The sequence below is a fragment of the Schistocerca nitens genome, chromosome 2 (genome assembly GCF_023898315.1).
Source record: "Schistocerca nitens isolate TAMUIC-IGC-003100 chromosome 2, iqSchNite1.1, whole genome shotgun sequence".
Lineage (NCBI taxonomy): Eukaryota > Metazoa > Arthropoda > Insecta > Orthoptera > Acrididae > Schistocerca > Schistocerca nitens.
The window spans coordinates 733,537,269-733,560,246 of record NC_064615.1 but is presented as its reverse complement, the minus strand read 5'-3'; the positions used below and the strand labels follow the sequence as shown (position 1 = coordinate 733,560,246).

The window sequence follows — 22,978 nt, the reverse complement described above, 5'->3', positions numbered from 1 at the left end:
CTAACTTACTTCATGCCTCATAAATGTTTGATGTGATTCATGTCCGGTAATTTGGCTGACCAAATCATTCGCTTTAATTGTCCAGAATGTTCTTCAAAACAATGGCGACTCGGTACATAGCGCATTGTCATCCACAAAATTTCCATCGTTGTTTGGAATCGTGAAGTCCAGGAATGGCTGCGAATGGTGTCCGAGTAGCTGAACAGATATATTTTCAGTAAATAATCGGTTCCATGAACCATGGGCATCGCCGTTGGTGTTTTGCGTGCCTCAGCGATACAAATAGCCGTACCGTAGGTGCAACTACAACGGAGGGGTATCTGTTGAGAGGCCAGTCAAACGTGTGGTTCCAGAAGAGGGGAAGCAGCCTTTTCAGTAGTTGCAAGGGCAACAGTCTGGATGCTTGACTGATCAGGCCTTGTAACACTAACCAAAACGGCGTTGCTCTGTTGGTACTGCGAACGGCTGAAAGCAAGGGGAAACTACAGCCGTAAATTTTCCCGATTGCATGCAGCTTTACTGTATGATTAAATTATGATGGTGTCCTCATGGGTAATATATTCCGGAGGTAAAATAGTCCCCCATTCGGATCTCTAGAAGGGGACTACTCAAGAGGACGTCATTATCAGGAGAAAGAAAACTGGCGATCTACGGATCGGAGCGTTGAATGTCAGATCTCTTAATGGGGTAGGTAGTCCAGAAAATTTAAAAAGGAAATGGATAGGTTAAAGTTAGATACAGGGGGAATTAATGAAGTTCGGTGGCAGGAGGAACAAGACTTTTGGTCAGGTGAATATAGGGCTATAAATACAAAATCAAACAGGGGTAATGCAGGAGTAGGTTTAATAATGAATAAAAAAATAGGAGTACAGGTAAGCTACTACAAACAGCATAGTGGACGCAAAATTGTGGTCACGATAGACACGAAGCCCACGCCTACTACAGTAGTACAAGCTTATGTGCCAACTAGCTCTGCAGATGATGAAGAAATTATAGAAATGTATGATGAAATAAAAGAAATTATTCAGATAGTGAAGTGAGACGAAAATTTAATAGTAATGGGTGACTGGAATTCGGTAGTAGGAAAAGGGAGAGAAGGAAACGTAGTAGATGAATATGGATTGGAGGGAACAAATGAAAGAGGAAGCCGCCTGATAGAATTGTGCACAGAGCACAACTTAATCATAGCTAACACTTGGTTCAAGAATCACAAAAGATGACTGTATACAAGGAAGAAGCCTGGAGATACTGACAGGTTTCAGATAGATTATATAATGGTAAGACAGAGATTTCGGAACCAGGTTTTAAATTGTAAGACATTTCCAGGGGCAGATGTGGACTCTCACCACAACTATTGGATATGAACTGTAGATTAAAACTGAAGAAACTGCAAAAAGGTGGGAATTTAAGGAGATGGGATCTGGATAAACTGACTAAACCAGAGGTTGTACAGAGTTTCAGGGAGAGCGTAAGGGAACAATTGACAGGAATGGGGGAAAGAAATACAGTAGAAGATGAATGGGTAGCTCTGAAGGATGAAGTAGTGAAGGCAGCAAAGGATCAAGTAGATAAAAAGACGAGGGCTAGTAGAAATCCTTGGGTAACAGAAGAAATACTGAATTTAATTCATGAAAGGAGAAAATATAAAAATGCAGTAAATGAAGCAGGCAAAAAGGAATAAAAAAGTTTCAAAAATGAGATCGATAGGAAGTGCAAAATGGTTAAGCAGGGATGGATAAAGGAGAAATGTAAGGTTGTAGAGGCTTATCTCACTAGGGGTAAGATAGATACTGCCTGCAGGAAAATTAAAGAGACCTTTGGAGAAAAGAGAACCACTTGTATGAATATTAAGAGCTCAGATGGAAACCCAGTTCTAAGCAAAGAAGGGAAAGCAGAAAAGTGGAAGGAGTATATAGAGGGTCTATATAAGTGCGATGTACTTGAGGACAGTATTATGGAAATGGAAGAGGACGCAGATGAAGATGAAATGGTAGATATGATACTGCGTGAAGAGTTTGACAGAGCATTGAAAGACCTGAGTCGAAACAAGGCCCCGCGAGTAGACAACATTCCATTAGAACTACTGGCAGCCTTGGGAGAGCCAGTCCTGACGAAACTCTACCATTTGGTGAGCATAATGTATGAGAGAGGGCGAAATTCTTCAGACTTCAAGAAGAATATAATAATTCCAATCCCAAAGAGAGGAGGTGTTGACAGATGTGAAAATTACCGAACTATCAGTTTAATAAGTCACGGCTGCATATACTAACGAGAATTCTTTACAGACGAATGGAAAAACTAGTAGAAGCCGATCTCGGGGAAGATCAGTTTGGATGCCGTAGAAATATTAAAACACGTGGGGAAATACTGACCCTACGACGTATGTTCGAAGAAAGTACAAATGGCAACTCCGCCAATGCACTGCGCTTTTATATCTTGTGTACGCTCTACTACCGCACTTTGCGTACGTGCGTATCTCTCATGACTTTTGTCGCCTCAGTGTATTTAATTTACTGTTAATTATGAATTTAACTATCTAAACTTTTTTAGCAAAATCTATAAATAGATGACGACAGATTTCGTCACGCATTACAAAGGGACTTCCTCTTCAGCAGCTGGAGGAATAGTAGCAGTGTAGGCTACCCGCCATAATCAGGCAGGCAGTACATCGTGAAAACATTCGTACGAAATGTGTCCACTCGTCTCATCGGTAACCTCAGCGTTTACTGACATTTTAACATAATATCACAAATTATATAATTTTTCTTTTTCCTTTTTTTCATACTTGCGATTTAGCAAAGGATTAAAATAGGTACATGCTGACTTCCATTCATAGCAGATCAGATTGAAGTATCACTCAACTGAGATACCTTTGCTTAGTGGAGATATGAGGTGGTACTGAATGGATGCTCCTCCGGCGCTGTGGCCGAGTATGGTGACTCGCTGGGGGTCGCCGCCGAACGCCGCGATGTTTCTCTGCACCCAGCGTAGGGCCTCCGTCTGATCCTTTAGTCCCATGTTTCCAGGAACGACTTCATCACCAGTGCTTAAGAAACCTACAAAAAATGCCACTGCTTAACATTGCATGCCACAATATATCCAGTCAACATTACATAAAACAATGCATGAGTGGGTGATACATGATTCATGAGCGTTATCATTTATTTAAGAGATGTTCCTCTTCAGTGAACTGAAATTTGTCCTTCTCATATATTAGCGGGCGTTATAAAAAAACCAACACATCAGTGTATCTATCACAAAGAAAACACGCACTTTAATAACTTTTCTGAGGTACTGACCACACTGTTTATTACTTTCAAAATCACCTTGCGATTTCCGTCATTTCCAAGGCTATAAAATACAATACAAAACTGGTATCAGAAAATTTGATAATATGTTACATTTGACCATTGATTAGAGACGAAGTCTAAAGAGTAAACTAGTTGACTATGGTTTTTTAGCTTACCAGTGCTATATCGTAGCTGTGTTGGGAAAGTACCAGAGCTCCAAGCGCTAATAGAAAGCACTGATGCTCAAATCGTTATAGGCACTGAAAGCTGGCTAAAGCCGGGGATAAGCTCAGCCGAAATTTTTGCGAAGAACCCAACGGTGTTCGGAAAGGATAGGCTAAACACTGTTGGCGGTGGCGTGTCTGTTGCTGTCAGAAGTAGTTTATCTTGTCGCCAAATTGAAGTAGAAACTTCCTGTGAGTTAGTATGGGAAGAGGTCCTTGTTGGCAACCGGAATAAAATAATAATTGGATCATTTTACCGACCTCCGATTTCAGATGATACAGTTGCTGAAAGGTTCAAAGAAAACTTGAGTTCGATTTCAAACACGTGCCCGACTCATACGATAGTAGTTGGTGGTGACTTTAATTTACCCTCGATATGTTGGCGAAAATAGATCTTTAATTCCGGAGGTACGCATAAAATATCATCCGACATTGTGCTAAACGCATTCTCTGAAAATTATTTCGAGCAGTTAGTTCATGAGTCCACGCGAATAGTAAACGGTTATAAAACACACTTGACCTCTTAGCAACAAATAATCCTGAGTTAATAACGAGCATCAAAACCGATTCAGGGATTAGTGAACACAGAATTGTCATAGCGGGATTGAACATTGCAATCCACAAATCCTCGAAAAATAATCGAAAAATATACCTATTCAAAAAAGCAGATAAAAATTCACTTGACGCTTTCCTAAGAGACAATCTCCACTCATTCCAAATTAATAATATAAGTGTAGACAGGGGTGGCTTAAATTCAAAGAAATAGTATCGGCAGCAGTTGAGACATTTATACCAAATAAATTAACAAACGACGGAGCTGGTCCTCCTTGGTACACAAAACGGGTTAGAACACTGTTGCAGAAACAACGAAACAAAGATACCAAATTTAAACAGACGCAAAATCCCCAAGATTGGCGATCTTTCACAGAAGCTCGAAATTTAGCACGGACTTCAATGCGATATGCCATTAACAGTTTCCACAGCGAAACTTTGGCTCGAAACCTGGCAGAAAATCCAAAGAGATTCTGGTCGTATGCGAAATATGTTTTCAGCAAGAAACAGTCAATGCCTTCTCTGCGCGACATCAATGGAGATACGATCGAAGACAGTGCTGACAAAGCAGAGTTACTAAACACAGCCTTCCGAAATGCCTTCACAAAAGAGGACGAAGTAAATATTCCAGGACTCGAATCGAGAACACCTGGCAACATGAGTAACGTAGTAGTGAAGCAACTTATATCACTTAATAAAAGCAAGTCTTCTGGTCCAGACTGTATACCAATTAGGTTCCTTTCAGAGTATGCTGATGCATTAGCTCCATACTTAACAATTATATGCAACCGTTCGCTCGACGAAAGATCCGTACCCAAAGACTGGAAAGTAGTACAGGTCACACCAACATTCAAGAAAGGTAGTAGGAGTAATCCACTAATTTACAGGCCCATATCGTTAACGTCCATATGCAGCAGGATGTTAGAACATATATTGTGTTCGAACATTATGAATTACCTCGAAGAAAACGGTCTATTGACACACAGTCGACATGAGTTTAGCAGACATCGTTCCTGTGAAACACACCTAGCTCTTTATTCACATGAAGTGTTGAGTGCTATTGACAAGGGATTGCAGATCGATTCCGTATTTCTGGATTTCCGGAAGACTTTTGACACTGTACCACACAAGCGGCTCGTAGTGAAATTGCGTGCTTATGGAATATCGTCTCAGTTATGTGACTGGATTTGTTATTTCCTGTCAGAGAGGTCACAGTTCGTAGTAATTGACGGAAAGTCATCGAGTAAAACAGAAGTGATCTGGCGTTCCCCAAGGTAGTGCTATAGGTCCATTTCAAAAATGGTTCAAATGGCTCTGAGCACTATGGGACTTAACATCTTAGGTCATCAGTCCCCTAGAACTTAGAACTAGTTAAACCTAACTAACCTAAGGACATCACACACATCCATGCCCGAGGCAGGATTCGAACCTGCGACCGTAGCGGTCTATATAGGTCCATTTTCTGTTCCTTATCTATATAAACGATTTTGGAGACAATCTGAGCAGCCGTCTTCGGTTGTTTGCAGATGACGCTGTCATTTATCGACTAATAAAGTCATCAGAAGATCAAAACAAATTGCAAAACTATTTAGAAAAGACATCTGGATGGTGCGAAAGTTGGAAGTGGACCCTAAAGAACGAGAAGTGTGAGGTCATCCATATGAGTGCTGTGGGGGAGGCTAACCAAACACTGCGTTATATTGGCAGGACACTTGGAAAATGTAACAGATGTACTAAGAAGACTGCCTACACTACGCTTGTAGAATACTGCTACACGGTGTGGGATCCTTACCAGATAGGATTGACGGAGTACATCGAAAAGGTTCGAAGAAAGGCAGCACGTTTTGTATTATCGCGAAATATGGGAGAGAGTGTCACAGAAATGATACAGGATTTGGGTTAGAAAACATTCAAAGAAAGGCGTTTGTCGTTGCGACGGAATCTTCTCACGAAATTCGAATCACCAACCTTCTCCTCCGAATGCGAAAATATTTGGTTGACACCGACCTACATAGGGAGGAACGATAACCACGATAATATAAGGGAAATCAGAGCTCCTACGGAAGGATGTAGGTGTTCATTCTTTCCACGCGCTATACGAGATTGGAATAGTAGAGAATTGTGAAGGTGGTTCGATGAACCCTCTGCCAGGCACTTGAATGTGACTTGCAGAGTATCCATGTAGATGTAGATGTATGTGAATAATATACAATTGTTCATTAGACACATTGTACATCGTCAACATTCTTAGTCTTGAGACGAGTTCAGACTGCTGCCAAGGGACAAATTGGAAGCCAAGTGGACCAAACCGTTAGTCAGTTCTGGATACGTGGCATACGTTGCCTATGTTTGTTTACATCTATGTTTCCATCGTTACACCTTGTAAACCAATTTTATCACTAAACTATTCATGGAAAATACTTTTAAAATATTTTACAAAAAGGTATTTCTTTACAAAACAATAAGTAACCGACCTTTTGAGAGGTCGGAAATAAACTTACAGCAAATAAACTACCATCATGAGCGAAAGTTCATAAAAACCGTCGTATAAGAATTTACGAAGTCTAGAAATACCAGTTGACGCATATGTCATTGACTTATGAGGAACAGGTGGTGCCCATGCGCTGCTGTTTTCGTCAATGGGAGCAAATGTAAGTATACTGAAAGTCAACCAATCTGAGAAGGCCCAATCTAGGAACTCCGTATACCAATTCCATTAAAAGAATATGACAACCATCTCAGATTTCCTTGTCTACATCCCTTAACCCTTGGCGGAAACAGCAATGCATGGGCACCACCTGTTCCTCATAAGTCAAAGCCACATGTTTCAACTGGTATTTCTAGACTTCGTAAATTCTTATAAAATGGCTTTTGTGAACTTTCACTGATGCTATTAATTCATGCGCTTAAGTTAAGGGTGATTATAATCAAAGTTAAACTTTCAAAACGCTATAGAAACAACACCACTGGTCAGAATGACGTCAAATTGCAACTGAATATTATGTGTCAGAATACGTAAATGAAAACACCTGTCATGCGCACGACCCACTGAAGTTGGCAAAAACACGCCGGGTTCCTCGTCTCGCGCCAGCGACGTTCGCCATGACTATCGCAATGCAGGATCGCGCTCTGCTTGTAAAGCTATATTACAAGAATGATGACTTTGCACACGTCGCTCTGCAGAAGTTCCGGAAACTGAAGGGTTTGAAAAAAGACGTTGGTTCGATGACTGCCTGGGTCTGGAGAAAATGATTCGGAAATTCTAAAAGACGGGTTCTTTTGGTGCGCAACCTGGTAGAGGGAGGAAACGAAGTGATTCGCCAGTGGAAGCAGTGGTCACAGCGGTGCAAGAGGAGACGAGTGGTGGTTCAAATGGCTCTGAGCACTATGGGACTAACTTCTGAGGTCATCAGTCCCCTAGAACTTAGAACTACTTAAACCTAACTAACCTAAGGACATGACACACATCCATGCCCGAGGCAGGATTCGAACCTGCGACCGAAGGGTCCCGCGGTTCGAGACTGTAGCGCCTAGAACCGCTCGGCCACTGCGGCCGGCCGAGTGGTGGTGTGCAAACGTGTAGTGCAGGGAGAATTGTCCGAACATTGGACATACCCATAAGCACGGTGGATAAAGTCCTACGAAACATCCTTCTTCGTTAGAAATTCAAAATTACCATATGCATGAGTTGCTTCCTGTTGATTTGCCAGCAAGGGTGACACTTGGTTTAGAATTTCTTGCTCACATGGAAGTGGACAATGATTGTTCTTGGAAGATTTTGTGGACAGACGAAGCCCACTTCCACCTGACAGGATATGTCAATACACAGAATTGTCGAATATGATTAACGAAAAATCCGCATGCAAATTAACCAGTACCATTTCATCCTGAAAACGTTACTGTGAGGTGCGGATTCACCGCATCATTTATCATAGGGCCATATTTTGTCGAAGAGACCGATGCTTCTGGTCCTGTTACCTGTACCTTCACTGGTAAGCGCTATGAGTGTCTTTTGCGCAACCACGTCATTCCAGCTCTCCAACAGCGTGGATGAGTGGATGTAATCATTTTTATGCAAGGTGGCGCGTCTCCGCCCATTGCAAATCCAGTTGCTGAAGCGCCATTTCGGAAACGCTGATATTATCAGCCGCCATTTCCGTACAGCCTGGCCGTCCCGATCACCTGAGTTCTGGCTGTGGGGCTATCTGAAAGATGTTGCGTTCAGTGTTCCGATTGCAAACGTAGCTGCACTGAAGGCACGCATTCCGTAACACATTGTTGCCGTGACCCCGGAAACAGACCAATTGTGGTACATGTTTCTCTATTTCAACTAGTTACACAAAACGGTGGACAGCATACTGAACATGTTTTGCGCCCAGTCACACGGAAATTAATAATCCGATTTGATTATGATTAATGCTTTTTATGCGGTTTTTGGCCTCGAAACAATTAAAAACCGATTTTTCCCGTGTGATGTGACATGACTTTGCCGTAGTGGATGGGCTTACGCCAGCCGTGGTGGCCGAGCTGTTCTAGGCGCTTCAGTCCGGAATAGTGCGACAGCTACGGTCGCAGGTTCGAATCCTGCCTCGGGCAAGGATGTGTGTGATGTACTTAGGTTAGTTAGGTTTAAGCAGTGCTAAGTTGTAGGGGATGATGACCTCAGATATGAAGTCCCATAGAGCTCAGAGCCATTTGAACAATTTGATGGGCTTACGTGACTTACGCCCATGCACACTGTGTAGTACAGTTTGTTTGATGTCAAGCGTACACCTTAGGCATTGTTGTATGATTCATTTGTCATTTTTAGTCGACCACTATTAAATTATGATGCTTACAGCGCCATCTACTGCTACATTTTTGTAACTATTTATTTTTCTTCTCCGATAATATTTCGTTGTGATTTGACGTCATTCTGACCAATGGTGTTAATTTCTACAGTGGTTTGGAGGTGTAACTTTAATTGTAATCACCCTGTACACACAGAAATATTGTAATAGTATTTTCCATGAATTGTTTGGTAATGAAATTAGCGGTCTCCACTTGGCTTCCAATTTGTCTCTCTGTAGCACATTGTACTTGTCTCGTGATTGACATTGCTGACGAGATACAAGGTTTCCAATGAACAATTTTATATGATTGACAAAACTCTGGTAAGCTAGAAATCCATGTTCTACTCATTATACTTTGGCTCTAATCAATATTGAAGTGCAACATATTTTCACGTTTTCTGATACCAGTTTTGGTTGTATTTTATGGCCTTTGAAAAGGGTGGAATATCGAAACGGGTAAGATGATTTTGCAAATAATAAAAAGTGGGGTCAAAACTTCAGAAAAGATATCAAAATTCATCCAAATGGCCGCTTCGTTTCACAGCATTTTAATGCAGCTACAAAGGAAGTATTGCCGCAGACCGCGTTCATACCTCTTGGTGGGGATCTTATTATAGTGGAATAACGACACCCATAAGTTCTTCTTTAATATTTATCAGTCATTTTTAATATTCTTTATATTTCATAGGTGCATCTATTGTAACACATGTTTCCTAACATAGCTACATGAAGATGTGATTTACATCTCGTGTTCAGTGTAATGTATGGCAGAATAATGAAAGTAATAACTACGATACAAATAAATACACCTGTTTGTGAAGATGAAAATGAGAGAGATAGAGGTAGATAGATTTAGGTTGTAGATGTTGATGGCAGTCGATATCAAGGGATAGGAGAGAAATAGACGCAAGTGCATTTTAGAAGAACACTTGAAAGTGCTGGAATAAAGGTGATTAAGAGTTATGAAAGGCAAGACGGCATGACCGACTGGAAAGGAAAACGGAGAAGAAAAGGTAATGAAGATTTAAATTTTGTTCAACAAATAAATATGGCTGTTCTATTACTCTTTAGGACAGAGAAGAGCCACATTGTGATAAAAGGCGGACAATGTTGTTCTAAAGGCGGACAATGAAAACTGAATTGAACTTTGAGAATGTTTTCGTTTTACAAAGGGAATCAGTCAGCATGCAAGGGAAGTCAGATCTCGGATATAATTAAGAAAGGACATTCGGTATCTCACATGTGACGTGATGTAATGATGAATGCTCCCTGAGAAACTGATGAAACGAAATAAAAATTACTTGTGTTATTCGCGCTGCTTCTCAGATCGCAAGCATCCTAACTGTACGCCTGAGTCACTGTGTTGTAGTGTCATTTTGAAAAATGTGCAGTTATCTGTCATGCTTAATGCCAAATTATTGTTAGTGTTACTTTATCGAATTCCATACCTTATGCACCAGTTGGGTTTGTAACACTTATATCGATTAGAAGTAGGTTTCTTTTTAGGTAACTGTGTAACTGCAATTTATGAAGCGTGCAATCTGTGTCGTTTGAACTCCTTAATGTATGGCAAGAAAATAAAACTTCTGTAACGTATATATGAAAAAAGCAAAAGAATGTGTTGAAATTTTAAATTATTATAATATGATTATGTTTATGAAAGAAGTAAATTTGTTAAAAGCTGGTAATTGTTTAGGACATTCGTATTTGTAACATGTATACGCTGTATTGAAGTCGCTCCGCAACGAAAGTGGCATCGCGCGATGTAAAATGTGGGTTAGGTGGTCGAACTGAGCGGCTCCTTTGTGTGAACGGCACGTAGTATGTAGCTGGCCTTAGCACGGTATACTTCGACGATGCTAAGAGAGGCAATTGGAAGCTGCGTTAGAAGGGATTTGCCTCTGGTGTGGATCTGGCTATTATTTGGTATTCGCGGAATAATGGAGTGGTTCTAATATTTTGAAAATCCGACGCCAAGAAGAGATATTATAGAGCATTCGCACATCAGTTGTGGTGAGTACAGTTAGCCGCAACTTCGCCTGCCACTAATCTTCGCCACTGCTTCACGGACTTCATACATTCAGTTACGTAATGTATAATAGGTATGGACCAGTTAATTTGTGTGTTGTTTCAATAATAGTCACATAAAACGTCGATTCGTGTTCGAAAACATAAGTTCAATCCTGATCACTAAGCTACGCACTGTCCTCACCTAAGTGCTACTAAAACCGAGTATCCTGATTTAAATGAACAATTCTGGCATTCATGTGTTTAAAACTGATTTTTTTCTACATTAAAAGGGGTAGCAAAAGTTTAAGTAAGAGGAAAATTTGGATGCTTTGTTTATGGACTGTTGTTGTTGTTGTGGTCTTCAGTCCTGAGACTGGTTTGATGCAGCTCTCCATGCTACTCTATCCCATGCAAGCTGCTTCATCTCCCAGTACCTACTGCAACCTACATCCATCTGAATCTGTTTAGTGTATTCATCTAAGGGTCTCCCTTTACGATTTTTACCCTCCACGCTGCCCTCCAATACTAAATTGGCGATCCCTTGATGCCTCAGAATGGACTACTCCAAGCGAAATTGTTAAGGTAGGAAGTTTAAGTACAAAAATTTAAAGGTCAATCAATACGAAAGTGACAATCTTAATTATTTAAAATCTAAAACCATAAAAGAGAAGTTGGGTATGCTTTTCTTAAAGTGTCTTTAGTTTATTATAAGATATAGTTTTGTAGGATTACAGTGCAAGATTGTGTAAATATTATTGCCAAGAATACCTGTTCACAGTTGATTAAAGTACAAGTACATATAAATCTTTAATGAACCAATTTGCTGTAGTACTATTAGAAGTGAAGTTATGCACATTTTCAAAGATAGTGTAGTAGTGGTACGCATTATGAATGGTTCCTTTTGAAGTTAATTAATCCCCTTGTTGCATTTTATTACCTTGCAAAGTAATTTAAGTGAATGATTAGCTTTTAGATATAGTTTTACATTTGCAATAATCAAAGAACCTAGTGAAAATATACCAGTTTATGGGTCCCCATCACATTGCCCTCCTATTAAGAAAAAATGAACTATTACTGTTACTAAGGAAAACTGCTGTATGCAGTGGAGTTTAAACAGTGTATTTAACATGTTATTCATCTTTATTTGTGTTATACATGTCAATCAAGATAGAAATCCCTCATGTCCCAAATTTGTTTTGCACTTCATGCAGTGATGTTTCAGCGTTTTGATTAGGTAATGCTGTTGATTGTGGCCGTCATTAGTACGAGCTCGGTGCAATTTTGCTAGCCATAATTTACTGGTTTGTCTGTTATTGGTAACTGCTACTACACACAGTACAGAATGCATGTTGTCAATTTGTATCCTGTTTGCTATTTAAAGGAAAATCTCAACAAAAGTAACTTCAATAACTAATATCCAGTTTTCTCAGACATATATATATATTTTGCAAATTAATGTGCCTAATTATACTGACGACCGTTTATTTTTTTCATTCATTTATAATTTTACCACTTGTGTAGTTCTGTAGTTCTGGCTGTAGAGAACCACTATCACACGCGCTTGTTCAGAGAAGCTGTAGAAATACAAAAACACGCGAACAGTTTAAACAAGAAAGAGGAAACCCTTAAGGTAAACGGATCCTGGCTTCCCGTACTGCAGCGAACGACCGTCGCAGGTAGCAAGAGGAGAACCGCACCGGAAATGACCGCGGAGAAGCCCTCGGACGTTGGCGCGCCAGGTACATATAGTCTGCGGCCGCGAGCTCGGCTCCAGTTCACCACCGGCAATGGAGGGTGAAGCTTTGACAATGCCAGCCACTCGTGCTGGCGAAACGTCACAAAAATCATTAGATGAACGTCGGCCGAAGAACCCGAGACAGAAGCCAATAGGCAGTTTGTCAACAAGTGGCCACGAAAGCCTCAACAATTTTGTAGAGAAATGTATAGTTTGAAATCTACTTGCATCAAAAATATCTCGCAGAATGGGATACAATCCCATTCTGCCCCACCTCGTCCCGCCTCAAGTGTACATTTCATTTTAAAAACTACTATGAGAGCATAATAATCGTCAAATTTAAACGTGTTACTTGTTTCATGGTCGTTATCTTTTTCCAAATTTTAGGGGAGACTATTATGGCCGAAACATTTACAGAGAGATAAGTACATTTTCATGCTGAATTATATAGGAAGTAGTGATTCTGTGTGTAATACCATCAACAAAAGCAAAACGAGGATAATGGAATGTAGTCGAATTACGTCGGGTGATGCTGAGGGAATTATATTAGGAAATGAGACACTTAAAGTAGTGAAGGAGTTTTGCTATTTGGGGAGCAAAATAACTGACGATGGTCGAAGTAGAGAGGATATAAAATGTAGACTGGCAATGGCAAGAAAAGCCTTTGTAAAGAAGAGAAATTTGTTAACATCGAGTATAGATTTAAGTGTCAGGAAGTCGTTTCTGAAAGTGTTTGTATGGAGTGTAGCCATGTATGGAAGTGAAACATGGACAATAAATAGTTTGGACAAGAAGAGAATAGAAGCTTTCGAAATGTGGTGCTACAGAAGAATGCTGAAGATTAGATGGGTAAATCACATAATGAATGAGGAGGTATTGAATAGAATTGGGAAGAAGAGGAGTTTGTGGCACAACTTGACAAGAAGAAGGGGCCGGTTGGTTGGACATGTTCTGAGGCATCAAAGGATAACAAAGTTGGCATTGGAGGGCAGCGTGGAGGGTAAAAATCGTAGAGGGAAACCAAGAAATGAATACACTAAGCAGATTCAGAAGGATGTAGGTTGCATTAAGTACTGAGAGATGAAGAAGCTTGCACAGGATAGAGTAGCATGGAGAGTTGCATCAAACCCGTCTCAGGACTGAAGACCTCAACAACAACAACAACCATTTTGTTTTTGGAGCCGTACACAATCTGAATACTATCAAGACGTTCTTGCGTCGAATTACCATTCTCATCGTTGATTTCGTTGAAGCTACTGGTTTGAATTATGCTTGGCAAAGTAAAGTTTCAGACCATCACACTTCTTCAGTGATGTAAGGGGTTCAGCGGTATACAACTCCACAGGATCTCATGCAATGCAGGAACGACACGCTGTTAATGGTAACATTCCCACGAGATAATGTGAAGGCCGGAGGGAGATGCTGTTTTAGAGGAGCTGTCTCTCAATTCTTTTCATTCCACACTCACTCGTACCCATATAGATACGACTGTCTCGACTCCTCATAACAATTCGGCGGAAGGCAACAGCAGCATACCGCATACTATAGACATGTACTTTGCATAGAGCATCGAAGCGAGATTCCTGCACGAAGCTAATCCTCACTGGCTGACAGTAGGACTCATTTTGACGATGGCAGACGATAGAATGAGGTACAAAGCTATTTCACACCCGTCAGCACTAAATCCGCATTTCTTACGAAATCTCTGTAGGAGTACGATCTACCTATCTGTGCTCACCGTGCGCGAGTACCTACACTTCATTCGTCAAGGATTTGAGTCTGTGACCGCTTAAGTATTTGGAACACACTCATGATTTCGAACGTTTTCGAAACTTTCTTGCTTACTCTTCCTTTAAAATGATGAGATGGGAAAAGTTTATTGCTTACAACATTTTCGCTCTTCATGCAGTAAAAGTACAGTGTGAAACATGGCGTTTTGTTTTGTTACTTCTTTACTACCAGCTGTATTCGCGACACATTTTACCGGCAGCATTCACATATATCACTGAATCGAGCAGGCAAATTATCGTTGTCCGACACATATTACAAGAGATAAACACAGATGCGTGAAAATCAAACTGAGATGGTCAAGGAGAAGCGCCGGAGGAGCTGGATAGCCAGAGGGGCAGGAGGAGATGGACTAACACGACACCGGAATAAACGCATATGCGAGTCACATCGGGTACACAGCTAGTGTTGTACATAAAAATTAACATCACAAGTGAAGGAAACTGCAAAATAGTTACCGAAAAGTCCAAGGCGATAATTTATGGTCACGAAAACAACGTCGTTGTCGACGAAATAGTACGGCACGCCGGTGGTGCCTCGTCCCGATGTGAAACATCCGCCGTGGATCCAAACTATAACAGCCTTCAGAGTATCGTTCTGCGACGGGGTCTGCAAATCCATACGCAGTTGTTACAGTTATAATATCATACAAATACACGAAAGAAACACTTTTTCGTAGGACTGTACCGTTTAAGTTTCTAACACCAGCAATATTTATGGGTAAATTAAAAACAGAATTACGCTAGAGCCATATAATACTTACACCTGGTCCATAAACATTGAGGTACAGACAGTCCTCGATTCCGAGCCCTCCTTTTGAGTACTGCGTGCATCTCCACGAGACCTTGAGGGCATCCCGAATCCCAGTCCATCCGTCATGCTGCACTGGCGGCTGTTGAAGGAACGCCACAATATCTTAAAGAAGTTCCTCATTTCAACATAGCCTATAGATTTGTCTGAAGTGAAAAGGGAGAGGAACGGGTACTATTAATACTGGAAATCAAAGCTGGCAGATATAATAAATCTTCATGAGGGCCTGACGTACTGTTGCAGTTTACACCTGTATAAATATTTCCTGGGTGCTGAAAGACTCCGTATTTCACATTCTGGCACCATACAGTAAAACTTCACTGACGAAAAATACCGTAACACCAAGAAGGAGCTATGCTATAGAAACGGAAGTTGGGAGGCTTCTCTCTACATCTAAAAGATAATGCCAATTCAAATTTCGCGCCAATCGGATAACAGTGGCGCTCGTAGCACCATTATGAGGATGCAAATCTGATTTCCTTTAAATATGCGTTTAACTGTCGTGAGTTTTAGTTACCTTTGAGAATGGGCGGCCGGCCTGGGTGGCCGAGCGGTTCTAGGCGCTGCAGTTTGGAACCGCGTGACCGCTACGGTCGCAGGTTCAAATCCTGCCTCGGGAATTGATGTGTGTGATGTCCTTAGGTTAGTTAGGTTTAAGTAGTTCTCAGTTGTAGGGGACTGATGACCTCAGAAGTTAAGTCCCATAGTGCTCAGAGCCATTTGCACCATTTGAGAATGGACATGGTAGGTTGATTTTAGTCAAGGATGCCTTTAAGGCGACAAGAACTCCCATGTTCGAACAAAGCAGTGTAATAGGACTATGCGATACTGTAAGTTCCTTTTGCGATATTGCAGGAAAACTTGGCAGGAATGTGGTCACTGAACACGACAGCTGGCAGCGGTGGTAACGAGAACGTACGGTCACAAGAACACCGGGCTCCGGGAGGCCACGTGGGGCTACAGAGAGTGAAGACCATCGCACTCGGCATATGGCTTTGGCGGATCGTACTGCGTCTGCAGCAGTAATTTGAGCAGAAGTTGGCACCAGAGTGACACAACAAACTGTTACAAATCTGTTACTTCAGTGACAACTTCGAGCCAGACGCCTTGTAACGTGCATTCTACTGACCCCTAACCACCGCCATTCCGTCTTCAGTGCTGTCAAGCGAGAGCTCACAGGAGGACAGGGTGGATGTCTTTTGTGTTCCATGATAAAAGCTTGTTCTACCTCGGTGCCAGTGCTGGAACTGTATTGGTTACAACGAGGCCGCTTAAGGGCCTGCAACCAGTCTGTCTGCGTGTTAGGCACACGGGACCCACACGTGTATTTATGGTCAGGGCTGCGATTTAGAATGACAGCAGCAACACTCCCGTGGTTATCCCACCCACCCTGACTGCGAAATCGTATATCAGTTTGGTGATTACACCTGTAGTGCTGCCATCCATGGGGATGTATTCCAACAGGATAACGCTCGCCCACGTACCGCTGCTGTAACCCAATATGCGCAACACAGCGTCGACGCGTTGTCTTGACTTGCTCGACCACCAGAGCTGTCTACAATCGTGCATATATGGGACATCATCGGACAACAACTCCAGCGTCATCCAGAAACAGCATATTCGTCTCTGTACTGAACGAGCAAGTGAAACAAGCGTGGAATTCCTTCCCACAAAGTGACATGCAGCACCTGTACAACATACAACACAATGCATGCACGTCTGCATGCTTGCATGCAACATTCTGGTTGTTACACGTGTTATTAATGTAACAGCATTTCGCCTTTTGCAATGGCTTACCTCGTGCTTACATTAACCTGTGATTTTGCGGTTTTGATCATTCAAATATGTTACCTAGACAAATGTATTACCTACATTTCATTTCTCTGTATTAATTTTGTTGTGATATTGCGTTTTTTTCCCGACTGGGTAATTAGTAGGTAAAGGACTAGTCCACAAAGTAAAATAAACGGCAAGCAATATGGATCTAAAGTACGGCGTTACAAAAATAATCACTGTTAACGAAAGTATTAACAATTCTGTTCTACGTCTGTCAAAGCGCTAACTAAGGCATACAATGAGGTCGCTGATAATGAAGATTTGAGTAATCGATATCCTGCTGTGCAACATGCCAGTCGAACTGAAAAGTATGAGATTCAAAGCTAATGCGCAAAGTAAGTTTAACAAGCACCAGAGGAACAAACGGAATAAATGCTACTTTCATAAATCACAGGACACATGATAACACATGAGGCAAGGTTGCCTTAACAGAACACTGTTTAAACTAACAGTAAACAGCTTCACACACTGGCAACATGAGACAAAGAAAACGGCAGATAATCTACCATGGTAGAAAACAAAGAAACCCTTATGCACAACAAGGCAGCCATGCTGCTCAATGCCGGCCGGAGTGGCCGAGCGGTTCTAGGCGATACAGGCTGGAACCGCGCGACCGCTATGGTCGCAGGTTAGAATCCTGCCTCGGGCATGGATGTGGGTCATGTCCGTAAGTTAGTTAGGTTTGAGTACTTCTAAGTTCTAGGCGACTGATGACCTCAGAAGTTAAGTCCCATAGTGCTCGGGGCCATTTGAACTATTTTGCTGCTCAATAAATAACAATTCTACATATACACTCCTGGAAATTGAAATAAGAACGCCGTGAATTCATTGTCCCAGGAAGGGGAAACTTAATTGACACATTCCTGGGGTCAGATACATCACATGATCACACTGACAGAACCACAGGCACATAGACACAGGCAACAGAGCATGCACAATGTCGGCACTAGTACAGTGTATATCCACCTTTCGCAGCAATGCAGGCTGCTATTCTCCCATGGAGACGATCGTAGAGATGCTGGATGTAGTCCTGTGGAACGGCTTGCCATGCCATTTCCACCTGGCGCTTCAGTTGGACCAGCGTTCGTGCTGGACGTGCAGACCGCGTGAGACGACGCTTCATCCAGTCCCAAACATGCTCAATGGGGGACAGATCCGGAGATCTTGCTGGCCAGGGTAGTTGACTTACACCTTCTAGAGCACGTTGGGTGGCACGGGATACATGCGGACGTGCATTGTCCTGTTGGAACAGCAAGTTCCCTTGCCGGTCTAGGAATGGTAGAACGATGGGTTCGATGACGGTTTGGATGGACCATGCACTATTCAGTGTCCCCTCGACGATCACCAGTGGTGTACGGCCAGTGTAGGAGATCGCTCCCCACACCATGATGCCGGCTGTTGGCCCTGTGTGCCTCGGTCGTATGCAGTCCTGATTGTGGCGCTCACCTGCACGGCGCCAAACACGCATACGACCATCATTGGCACCAAGGCAGAAGCGACTCTCATCGCTGAAGACGACACGTCTCCATTCGTCCCTCCATTCACGCCTGTCGCGACACCACTGGAGGCGGGCTGCACGATGTTGGGGCGTGAGCGGAAGACGGCCTAACGGTGTGCGGGACCGTAGCCCAACTTCATGGAGACGGTTGCGAATGGTCCTCGCCGATACCCCAGGAGCAACAGTGTCCCTAATTTGCTGGGAAGTGGCGGTGTGGTCCCCTACGGCACTGCGTAGGATCCTACGGTCTTGGCGTGCATCCGTGCGTCGCTGCGGTCCGGTCCCAGGTCGACGGGCACGTGCACCTTCCGCCGACGACTGGCGACAACATCGATGTACTGTGGAGACCTCACGCCCCACGTGTTGAGCAATTCGGCGGTACGTCCACCCGGCCTCCCGCATGCCCACTATACGCCCTCGCTCAAAGTCCGTCAACTGCACATACGGTTTACGTCCACGCTGTCGCGGCATGCTACCAGTGTTAAAGACTGCGATGGAGCTCCGTATGTCACGGCAAACTGGCTGACACTGACGGTAGCGGTGCACAAATGCTGCGCAGCTAGCACCATTCGACGGCCAACACCGCGGTTCCTGGTGTGTCCGCTGTGCCATGCGTGTGATTGCTTGTACAGCCCTCTCGCAGTGTCCGTAGCAAGTATGGTGGGTCTGACACACCGGTGTCAATGTGTTCTTTTTTCCATTTCCAGGAGTGTATAATGTACACTTGACAGCAAAAAAAGTGGGTCACTGCTGAATACAACCAACATAACGTAGCTGTGTTGCAGATCCTCTAAACACCAAAACCCTGTGTGGTACAGTCGTTCGACTACACACAATGGGTACCGCAAGAGACTACTAAGAAACCAAAGGTCCTTATAGCAGTCAGTTTAATCGTCAACCAATATCGTCATACAAAATATATTAGAAAACACGTTCTTAGCGATGAAACACCCCATAACACTCATAAACTAACCTTAATTACAACAAGTGACATTCCAAAAGTACTGAGAAGACGTATTATTTTACATATATCGTACAGTAATCCTTAGTCAAAATTAAATACTTGAGACAATATATGGAGTTATAAAGTTGTACAGCAATTGGAAAAAAGTTTTTCGCTCTCTAAAAGGTTTTCCAACCATGTGCTGAAGGTCGCTCAACTGCGAGTGGCTCTGCAAACTGGATATTGGACGAACCAGTAGAAAATCGCGATTAATGGCAACAAGCACTCTAAGGAAATTTCAACATTAACAGCGAATCACCAGTAATATCATTGTTCTCGTAACACATCAACAGCTACGTGTACACAAATTTGAACTTTAAATGACATGACCAACGTCGTCGTTCTGCACCTGGATTCAAACCCAGCACCTACAGTCATTGCTAACTAAGCTAAGCTTTCTTTGTGCCTTATTGATACCGGATCACTAGGCATAAACAGACGTGAAGTATAGACGTTTGCATCAGTATCAGTTATCAATTCAGATTAACACCGAATCACCAGTAATATCATTGTTTTCGTAACACATCAACAGCTACGTGTACACAAATTTGAACTTTAAATGACATGACCAACGTCGTCGTTCTGCACCTGGATTCAAACCCAGCACCTACAGTCATTGCTAACTAAGCTAAGCTTTGTTTGTGCCTTATTGATACCGGATCACTAGGCATAAACAGACGTGAAGTGTAGACGTTTGCATCAGTATCAGTTATCAATTCAGATTAACACCAAATCACCAGTAATATCATTGTTCTCGTAACACATCAACAGCTACGTGTACACAAATTTGAACTTTAAATGACATGACCAACGTCGTCGTTCTGGACCTGGATTCAAACCCAGCACCTACAGTCATTGCTAACTAAGCTAAGCTATGTGTGTGCCTTATTGATACCGGATCACTAGGCATAAACAGACGTGAAGTATAGACGTTTGCATCAGTATCAGTTATCAATTCAGATTAACACCGAATCACCAGTAATATCATTGTTCTCGTAACACATCAACAGCTTCGTGTACACAAATTTGAACTTTAAATGACATGACCAACGTCGTCATTCTGGACCTGGATTCAAACCCAGCACCTACAGTCATTGCTAACTAAGCTAAGCTTTGCTTGTGCCTTATTGATACAGGATCACTAGGCATAAACAGACGTGAAGTATAGACGTTTGCATCAGTATCAGTTATCAATTCAGATTAACACCGAATCACCAGTAATATCATTGTTCTCGTAACACATCAACAGCTACGTGTACACAAATTTGAACTTTAAATGACATGACCAACGTCGTCATTCTGGACCTGGATTCAAACCCAGCACCTACAGTCATTGCTAACTAAGCTAAGCTTTGCTTGTGCCTTATTGAGACCGGATCACTAGGCATAAAGAGACATGAAGTATAGACGTTTGCATCAGTATCAGTTATCAATTCAGATCCTGAAAATAAAAGACGAAAATGTTTTTGACTGAACTGGGAATCCTGTCATAATAGTTACCGTCCTGGGAACTACCTCCAACGACGTTTAGTATGATGTCATTCACTAGGAACAAGGTATGCCCATGTTTAAAATTGAAATGCCATCATATAAAGCTTGTGACAGGGATGCAAACCCAGCACCTAATCGGATTCTTAACGAAGTACAGTCATGCTCAAAAGTATCTGAACGATCTGGATTGCATTTCGCCTAATCACCATGCAACCCACATAACGCAGCTGTCTAGCAGGTCCTCTTATCGGTCCTTGATACAGTCGTTTGACTATTGAAAATGGTTCCAACAAGTCACCACTAGAAATAACTCAGGATGTAAAGTAATACCACGATACTAAAAATGTCAGGGAACACCTCATCACAGATAAGACTGTCCTTAAGGCTTGTAAGCTCGCATTTATTGCAACAACTGATATACCTGAAATTTTAGCACTCTCATTATTACGTCAGATAGGTAATGCACGTAGTAAGTTCGTCGTATTCGTGATTTACTCTTCAAAGTAACATACCATAATTGTTATTTAACACAAAATGTCATCAAAAAATTAACGTTATTCACGAGCAGCTAGTTGAGACTATGTAGGAACTTCAAATGACACGACGAACCGTCTCGTTCTGCATATGGATTCAAACCCAGGTCATTTCGTGACTGACGGAAATTAACAGTCATTCCTGACTAGGCATAAAGAGAGTGATATACTTAAATTTTAGACAGTATCAGTTAACAAATATCAACTTTAAATTACATAACGTAAACATTTTTAACGGTCGCGAATTCCTACCCAGCATCTATTGTCCCTGTTAACGAACTACGAGAGATGTTAAATACTACTTCTTTACAAGTAGCTTACTTCAAATGCAGTGAGGTAAAGCTTTGTGTTGGACAGGGATTCGAACCCAGAACCTACTCGGATTGTTATCGAAGCACAATCAACTTTGACATATCAGATTTTCTCGGCAGTAGCTAGACGTATTAACTGAAATGACGAGACGAAACATTAATTTTTTCCTTCCCAGGACTCCAACCCGGCACATATTGCTGTTATACTCTAGAGAAAAGGAACGTCAAGTATGGGTTTGTTACACCAGCAGCGACATGTGAGCATGTTTGAACTAGAAATAATACGACGAAGTGTTCAGTGGTGACTGAGAATCGAACGCCAAACATATCGTTGTTGACTACACACAAAGAGACGACAGTTACCGAATTTTTCTCCACCAGCAGCTCGGAATAACATCCTTGAACTTACAGTGATCTCGCAAATAGTTCTGTGTCTCACTGGGAGTCAAAAACGTCAGATATCGTTAGTGTTGACAACGATGAAAATGCATTAAAAATAAAAATTATTATCCACCAGCAGATAGGTGTTCTCATGCTAGAGCTTGATAATACATAGTGAAAAGTTTAGTGCTGGGCCAAGATTCCAACCCATTCATGCGCAATATGTGGAGATGTTGAGGAATCTGCAGTTTTGAACAAACAACAAGTTCTAGTCGAGCTGCATTGTCACGAAGGGATCAAATTCCGCGTTAAGGGCGGTCTGAGTTGCATTCCCAGTTCAAAACCAATTTTATCCACATACAGAAGCTCAAATAAAAGACGGAATAAGTGTCCTGTGACCACAGGGTTTGTTTCGTCACTAGAAACAAATAACTAGTATAAGAAAGGTTACTGGTGATAGAGTTTCTACATGTCGCCACTCCTTACTTTATTGTGGTTCCACCTAACGTCTACTTGGTAGAGAAGGAATATCATGTTTAATGTGAATTTCAGACCACAATGCCATTATACCTTCTTCTCTTGGCGTAGCCGGAACGGAATAGAATCTGCCTCTCCCTATGAAAAAACATTGGCAGAAGTTGGAATCGAACCTAGACCCTCATCATAAGAAACTATCATCAGTCC

General features: G+C 42.1%; 1 protein-coding gene across 1 annotated transcript in view; it reads right to left on the bottom strand.

Annotated features, from left to right (window-relative positions):
* LOC126234592 (esterase FE4-like) overlaps window positions 1-22,978 on the bottom strand; it is a 118,928-nt gene that overhangs the window by 22,904 nt on the left and 73,046 nt on the right. The window contains exons 3-5 of the mRNA XM_049943307.1: window positions 15,195-15,323; window positions 14,890-15,040; window positions 2,871-3,056 (exon numbers count right to left, since the gene is read on the bottom strand). Of these exons, the coding sequence (XP_049799264.1) occupies window positions 2,871-3,056; window positions 14,890-15,040; window positions 15,195-15,323 (466 nt within the window). The remainder of the gene's footprint in view (window positions 1-2,870; window positions 3,057-14,889; window positions 15,041-15,194; window positions 15,324-22,978) is intronic.